This window comes from Montipora foliosa, chromosome 4 (genome assembly GCF_036669935.1).
Source record: "Montipora foliosa isolate CH-2021 chromosome 4, ASM3666993v2, whole genome shotgun sequence".
NCBI classification, from domain to species: domain Eukaryota; kingdom Metazoa; phylum Cnidaria; class Anthozoa; order Scleractinia; family Acroporidae; genus Montipora; species Montipora foliosa.
In genome coordinates this window covers 47,263,452-47,271,468 of record NC_090872.1, presented here as the reverse complement: position 1 = coordinate 47,271,468, position 8,017 = coordinate 47,263,452, and the positions used below count along the sequence as shown (strand labels likewise).

Here is an 8,017-nt window from a genome sequence, read left to right as displayed (position 1 = left end):
GTGAATTGCAGTCGCTTACCGGGGTACTAAATTTTGCTTGTTCAGTGGTTGTCCCAGGCCGTTGCTTTTTAAGACGGCTTATTGACTTGACAATTGGGATCAAACGGCCCTGTTATTTTGTTCGTGTTTCAAAGGAGGTGAAGGCTGATTTGTTAGCTTGGCAACAGTTTTTTCAAGAATATAATGGTAAATCATTTTTTCTTAATGAGAAACGGGAAAATAGTGTGAGCCTACAGTTATTTACGGATGCGGCAGGGGCGCACGGTTTTGGAGCTGTCTTTGGTTCTCACTGGTGCTATGCTGAATGGCCTAAGGTATGGTTGGGTCTAAATATTGCAATTCTGGAGTTGTACCCAATTGTTCTGAGTTTAATGTTGTGGAGTGACCATATTAGGGACAGGTGTATTACCTTTTTTACTGATAATGAGGCATTAGTACATGTGATAAATAAGTCTACCTGTAGAGATACTTCTTTAATGATTTTTTGTTCGTAAACTAGTGCTAGTTTGTTTAAGGCACAATATATTGTTTAAAGCCAAGCATATTTCGGGTTTTAAGAACACTCTTGCAGATGCACTGTCTCGTTTGCTGGATCCAAGCAATTCTACCAAACTGATCCAAGAATTCGACATCATCAATTTGAAAATTTCACGTGAGGAGCTGAAAAACTTTGAAACATGCATTCCTGAATTAACGACCAGACGAGTGGCGAAGAAATTTCCCCATGACAGAAACAACTCTTACAATTTCGTCATTTACGATATTGAAACAAACATGTCTGGAAAAACTGCAGAAATATGTCAACTCTCAGCAGTTGATCAATCAGGTTTGCATTGTTTCAACGACTATATATTACCTTTGAGGGATGTAGATATTCATGCTACAAGGGTAAATGGTTTAAGTGTCCGAACAGGCAGAGGCGTCAGAACCCTGTTCAAAGACAATCAGCCAGTCAAAACTGTGTCACTTGGAAAGTCATTGGAACATTTTCTAACCTACTTAGAGAAACCTGTCAGGCGTGTTAAAAGCGATAGTAATATTTATACTGTTTTAATTGGGCACAACTCTCAGGTTTTCGATACACCAGCCCTTCTTCATCAAGGTGGACATCAACTTTGTGAAAAACTTTCCTGTCTTAACATGTTTTTTCTGATACTCTCCCAGTGATGAAGAAGTTGGTGAAACGTAAACATCCCTCTCTGGTCTTATCAGATGGTTCCACAGTTAAATTAAAACAGCAATCCATTTATCAGACACTTTTCCATGAACCTTTCCCCGCACACGATGCAATGGAGGATGTTAGAGCTTTAAGAAGAATAGTCTTTGACTCCCGTTTTAACATTTCAGAGGACATGTTGACAGAAAACATGTCAACAACACAGTACGCAGAAAACGACATGAAATACGATCGTCACTACGAACTCCTGCAGAAGTTCTGAGGAACTCTTTACTATCCAACAAACGCGGAATTACCCATCAAGCAACAGATTGCTGAAAAAATAGCCGGAAGTGGCATTTCATATCGAGATCTTAAGAATGTTTTCGAGACTTTTGGAGCAAAAGGGCTTGTTGGCGTATTGTCTCTGCCTCCATCTTCAACAACTAGCAACGCCCCGCGAGTGACAAAAACAACCTGTATTTTAGCCAAGATTGTTGAACACTTCAAAGCAGCCGAGGAAGCCACAAGTTAAAATGCATTTCCATAAGTATTACAACACTTAGGTATACTTTTCCCCGAAGTGGGGGAAAATAAGCTTCTGCTTCTCGACTAATTTTCAACTAGCACGTGCGACGAGTGCAAAGAAAGCAAAGAAAGCAAAACGAGAGCATGCGCAATGCCCTAACTTGAAGAATTTCTATTTTGATGACGTCACTAAAAACAAGGGCTTTTGAGTGATCTAAAAACGCATCTTGGGCGCGTTCCAGATGGTGAATTTGTTTGAAAATTGGCACATGGATAGGCTTTTTCTTTTTCTCACTGTTAGGAAAAAAATCATCAAATTTTATACATACATTAATGTAATATGCGTCAAAAACTAAAGTTGCGTATTCGTTCAAAAATCATGTAGAGATTTTCTTGTAGCTTTGTCAGTTGAAACTCCTTGGATGTTTACTCTGTTTCCCCAAAAACAAAGAAAATTCACCGAGTAGAAACCTAAAAACACCATCTAGAAGTCAGGTTGGTTAAAAAAACAAGCCAAGCATTTTTATCAGTAGTTGCCATAGCAATTATATTTAGGTTCTCAAAGAGTCTTCCACATGTAGTCTAAGGCTGTAGGTTTTTATTTTTGACCTTCTACCGAGTGCTATGTGATATACATTTGCCAATGCAAAAAATTATTGATGCTGTTGTAATATCCAAACCTTTGAAAAATACTATATAGAGCCATCTTAAGCCATGTGTACTATGGCATTTTTTGCATTTCTTCGTATCAGTGAAATCAGTGTCAAAGCGAGATGGTGCCAATGGTAACATTTTACAACTGGAGCAAGTTGGGAACATATTGGGAATGGCAATGTGGTTTCCTTGATGATTACATTCACAAGCTATAAACATAATGACAATCAAAATCCTTTTTCTATAGTTTTAAATAGACAAGTTAATGCATGTCCAGTTCAATCATTTTTGGATTATGCTTCTGTTTGTGGCATAGCGCATGGCCCACTTTTTATTAATCACGAAGGGTCCCCAGTTTTGAGAGGTGAATTTAGTAAAATGCTTGGCTCAGTCATTCGACTATGCAACTTGGATCCTGATAGATATAAAGGACACAGCTTTAGGATTGGTGCTGCTACTTATGCGGCTGAACAAGGGGTTTCCGATAAAAGGATTAGGCATCTAGGTGGATGGAAATCTGATGCATTCAAAAAGTATATCAGAATAACCTCTCTAGAATCTGTTTCGTAATGGAATGTGACAGATGTTCTGATGTTGTTGCTTGCAGGGGCAGCACAACATTGGAACCGCATTTTGATTTGATCTGCACAGATTATGCAGGACGCAATTTGGTAATAATAAATATTATGTCATACCTTTACTCAGAATGAAATTCGTGCTTGAGTGGGGCGTGCCCTTGCTTTGCAAGGTCTTTGGCGGTTGATTGCCCTCACCTTCGCCAGCCATACCTGTTTAATGAATTTTTCAGTTGTATCAGAGTTTAATAAACTGGCTATGAGCAAAATTTCACATAGCCATCTTTTCTCCATCATGTTGTTTGTATTGCCTTTCCAAACAGAGCACAGCACATATTTCATTCTGAGTGAGGTTTGCCATTTTGTGGGTGGATTGAAGCATAAATGCATTATTTGCATTCAAATAAAATTTTATGCGACAATTTAGCCTTACGTACTTTATGAAGACATTAATGTGGAAAGACGCTAGAAAACATGGAATCGAGGGTACTGATTTGAATTTTGAATTCAAGATAGCGTCTTTAGATAATGTCGTATTTATTGATTGTCGTATAATGGATGTCGCGTTCTTGATCTTGTTGACACAAAAATTTTTCCTCAACCCTCCTCCTCCCCATTCCTGCCTCTTCCTAGTTCTATGGTTTGTATTTTCCAGGCGGTTGATTGCCCTCACCTTCGCCGGCAATACATGTTTAATGAACTTTTCAGTTCTATTTGTATTGGATTTTCAGAGTTTAATAAACCGGCTATGTGCAAAATTTGACATAGCCATCTTTTCTCCATCATGTTGTTTGTATTGCCTTTCCGAACAGAGCACAGCACATATTTCATTCTGAATGAGGTTTGCCATTTTGTGGGTGGATTGAAGCATAAAATTCTCATATTGAATGTAAGGATGGTAAACTTGAAAATGAAACTTACAATATTTTAATTAATTTAACCCTTTCACTACTGGAGCGGCCAAAAGCGGCCAGCCGGAAATGTCACGTTATTCCTAGAGCGGCCAAAAGCGGCCAAACAGACCGAGACTATTTTTGAGACTCTGTGCTCCCCGGGTCAGGCGATATTTGCCTACCTTTTGTTTTTATTGTTTAAAGTGAGTGTTGACCAATAAAATCTTGCCAACTGCGCATAAATTTAGCGCCCCCTTTATGGTAGAGAGCGGCTGTTTTAAACTGTTTACTTGCCTAGCGTTACATGAACTATCATAATGGCTACTGCACCGCATCCTATTAGCGAAGAAGAATATCGTGAGATTTTCGGATCGTCTGATGAAGAAAATAGCAATGAATCAGACGGTGAAAGTTCTATGGAGTCAGACATAGATTTTGAAGGATTAGCGAGTCACACTGAAAGCGAATCAGACGAAGGAAGTTCGAACGAAAGTGATGATGAAACTTCGTGGTCGCAAGATTTTGAGGACCTTGTTATCAACAATTTCGCTTCCACCTCAGGAATCAAAGTCGCTGTTCCCAACGAAGCAAACGAGAAATTCTTTTTCAACCTTATTTTCGACCTTTCTATTATTAATTTAGTGGTCCGAGAAACCAACCGATATGCTCGGAAGAAATTAGCAAACACGCGCATTAGGCTTGACAAGTGGCAAGATGTCACGGCTCAAGAGCTTTGTGCATACTTTGGTATGTGCATTATAATGGGAATAAACAGCTTGCCAAGAATTTCGATGTATTGGTCATCCGATTCATTTATTGGAAATAGAGGCATATAAAATGTAATGACCAAAAACAGGTTTGAAGAAATCAGTCAGTACATTCATTTCAATGATTCTTCACAAGAACCACCACGCGGTGCCGATAATTACGACCGATTATTCAAAGTACGGCCAATCCTCGATAACATTTTAGAGAAAATTCAAAATGTTTTTGAGCCGTCGAAAAATCTCTCGATTGACGAGGGAATGATAGCATTTAAAGGAAGACTATCATTCCGACAGTACATGCCCGCTAAACCAACAAAATATGGCATAAAAAGTCTGGATGGCGGCAGACTCAAGCAATGGCTACGTGTCAAATTTTTCTGTTTACCTCGGACAAGAGGGAAACGAACATTGCATTCATGGCCTTGGATATGATGTCGTGATGAAAATGGCGACTCCTTTCCTTAATAAAAACAGGCACATATTTTTTGACAATTTTTTTTCGAGTTCTTTCCTCTTTGATTGTCTTCTTGCTCAGAACACTTACGCGTGTGGAACAGTTCGCTGCAACAGGAAAGACTTACCGCCGTGTGCAAAACAAAAGCTCAAGCAAGGAGAGATAGTTACTGCGCAGCGTGGTGCTCTAGTTTTCACTAAATGGCATGACAAGCGAGATATTTCTTTCTTGTCGACAAATGTTTCCCCGAGTGAACCCTCCAGACCAGTGCAGCGAAAGAAAAAAGGGCAAAATATTGAAATTCAAAAGCCGCGAGTTGCTGATGTTTACACCGCTTTCAGGAGTTGATCGTGCAGATCAGCTTTGCTCATTTTATTATACAGGCTGGCAATCACGAAAGTGGTACAGATATATTTTCTGGTTTTTGTTCAATTTGTCCATCTGCAATGCCTTCGTCTTGTTCAACATTCATCGTGGAGAACGACGTAAGAAACCATTGCTGCATGGACTTCAGGCTTGAACTTGCCAAGCAACTTATCGGTGGCTTTTCTCAAAGGAAGAGAAAGAGGCGCTCCCTTGATGTTTCAAGCGAAACTGCTGTGGATCCAGGACAGCATATTTCTGTCCATGTAGAAGGGAGAAAGAGGAAATGTGTAGCGTGTATCAAAGCTGGCAGGAGAACCCTGAAAGGTTACAAAGTGGAGACGCGTTTCGAGTGCAAACTCTGTAAAGTTGCACTCTGTCCCACATGCCACAATGAGTTCCACATGCAGGCGGAATAAACTATGTTGAGCTTACCTGTTCAAGCTACAATATCTTAGATTGACTATTTAACTGTTTTATGAAATCTTTTTAGGGAATACACCATGTTTCTTTGCTTTACATGTTACTTGTTGAACAAACCAATCGTGGTGCCGGCATTAATGGCGGCAAATTTGAATTTTTTTTTCAGTTCTCTACTTTCTTGAGGCAGTGCTTCATGCTGTTAACAGATTAATTGCAGTCAAAGTTATGAATGAGTGAAATAACAATCAGACTGTATTTTGTTTCCCATTTTGGGAAGTAACATTCCATTAAAATCTACTGAGCATGCATGTTTTGATTTTGTGTTGAAGTTTTGGTGCTGCCTAATTAAGTATTCAGGAACAAGTGGTTTTGGGCCTAATTAGCATATAGTAGTGAAAGGGTTAAGGCTCAGGATTTGATGAAAAGTACATCCCTCACCGGTTTCATATCGTTTCTCTGCTCTTAGAACTTTTGATGGTCCGTGGAGCGGATGGTGATGTTTCGATGCACCTTTCAAACGTTCCCTTTTTGTTTTCAAATTCGACTTGACTACTTCTTATCGTTTCCTGGAAACTCTTCATATTTGTAAGCCTTCGAAGACATGGCCTACACACCAAATGTGGAAATTCTCCTCGAGGGAGCAACTTGCCGTTTATCTCCTCAACAGTAAGAACAGCTACAATAGGTTCCTCTTAGCATACAAATTGTTGCAATGATCTTTATCGCAAATACCACTGCACAGCCTACAGCTGCTTGATAGTGTAGAAAAACCACTGTGAAGAAACTTTTTGGCATGCCCATGCGCAGCCATAATTTATTGGTTTAATGGCAGTGACGTTTTTTTTTGACTTTACCTCCCTAATTCAATCAATTTGTCATGATGACAGTCTAGTGACTTTGTCACCCTTTCCTGCCAGCAGGTTTTTTTACCACACAGATTTTGGGTAGTCACGTGACCAGGTTCAACCAGGGTCTCTCTCTCGACGACAAGGGAGGAGGAAAGAGAGAGAGACTGGGTTCGAGGTTGGACATATCTGAGCCACAATAATTATGAGAAAGTGTATCAGCCAAAAATGTGCCTCGCTATTGACAAGAGAATGGTAAAATTTAAAGGCCTTATTTTCTTCCCTCAGTATTTACCAGCTAAACCAACCAGAATGAAGTCATTTATCTTAAGTGAATCAGAAAGTGGCTACTGTTTGAGATCAAAAATCTACACTGGCAAGCATCCATTTCAGCGGGAAGCTGGTACATTACTTACTGAACATGTTGTCACCTCATTGTTGGGCAGATATGACAGGGGACACATCGTTTATATGGACAATTTTTACTCTTCTCCACATTATTTTGTTTTCTCTACTTGAGCAAAAAAACATTGGGGCTTGTGAGACAGTGGCAGAAATTGTCTAAAGGAGATGATCCAGTGTTTATGCGCAGTAGTAATCTTGTAGCCTGTGCCTGGCATGACTCAAAACGATTGACCCTGCTGAGCACAGTTCACACAAATTTAAATGTGGCTAAATGCAATTTAGGCAAAGTTAAACTTAAAAGGCATGCATTCCAGCATGCTTTGATACTGTGGGGGCACCCCACAGCTTGCAGGGCCATCCTATAGCTTGCAGGACCACGTGGCATCTGTATGTATTGTCACACGCACTAAGTCGCTTCACTACTTTGATTGTCTTGCCTTTTTGGTCTTTTGGAGCTTTAATTGTCGCCTTTTAAGCCAAACAATGACGTCCCGGTCCACGAATAATAGCCGTTCTGCAGCCTTGTCTGCTACTCCGACTACAAGTTTTGGTTCGGAGGATCTAACGCTGGCCTTTTCAAGTGCTGCTTCACCTTTGGCGGATTTGGGTTCAACTCAGATGGCGTCTTCTGGCCTATCCCAGGAATTACGAGCAGCAATTCAAGCAGCAGCCACCGAAGCAGCTTTGGCAGCTGTAAGAGCTTCTTTGGCGTCAGCGAGCGCGTCAGCCGCGCCAGGCTCAGCAAGTTCTGTGAGCTGTGTTCCATCCTCGGGAGCTCAGGATCAGCTCCACATGACTACCAATGGCTTTCTTTCATCTGAGAGCGTTCTGCCGGCTTGGACAGCCGACAACCAAGGTATGCCAACATCTGTACCGTCTTTTCTCTCTACTTTCTCACTGCCGTCAACTCCTGTCACCTCTGTGAGGGTTGCAACACCAACGACTGCGCCAGCG

General features: G+C 40.6%; 1 protein-coding gene across 1 annotated transcript; it reads left to right on the top strand.

Annotated features, from left to right (window-relative positions):
- The first annotated feature begins 4,123 nt into the window (after positions 1-4,123).
- Positions 4,124-4,642, top strand: LOC138001483 (piggyBac transposable element-derived protein 4-like). Its single transcript, XM_068848099.1, has one exon. The coding sequence runs from the start codon at positions 4,124-4,126 to the stop codon at positions 4,640-4,642; it is 519 nt and encodes a 172-aa protein (XP_068704200.1).
- Positions 4,643-8,017: the final 3,375 nt, after the last annotated feature.

Coding starts and splice junctions, on each gene's coding strand:
- LOC138001483 (XM_068848099.1), top strand. CDS start 4,124: ATGGCTACTGCACCGCATCCTATTAGCGAAGAAGAATATCGTGAGATT.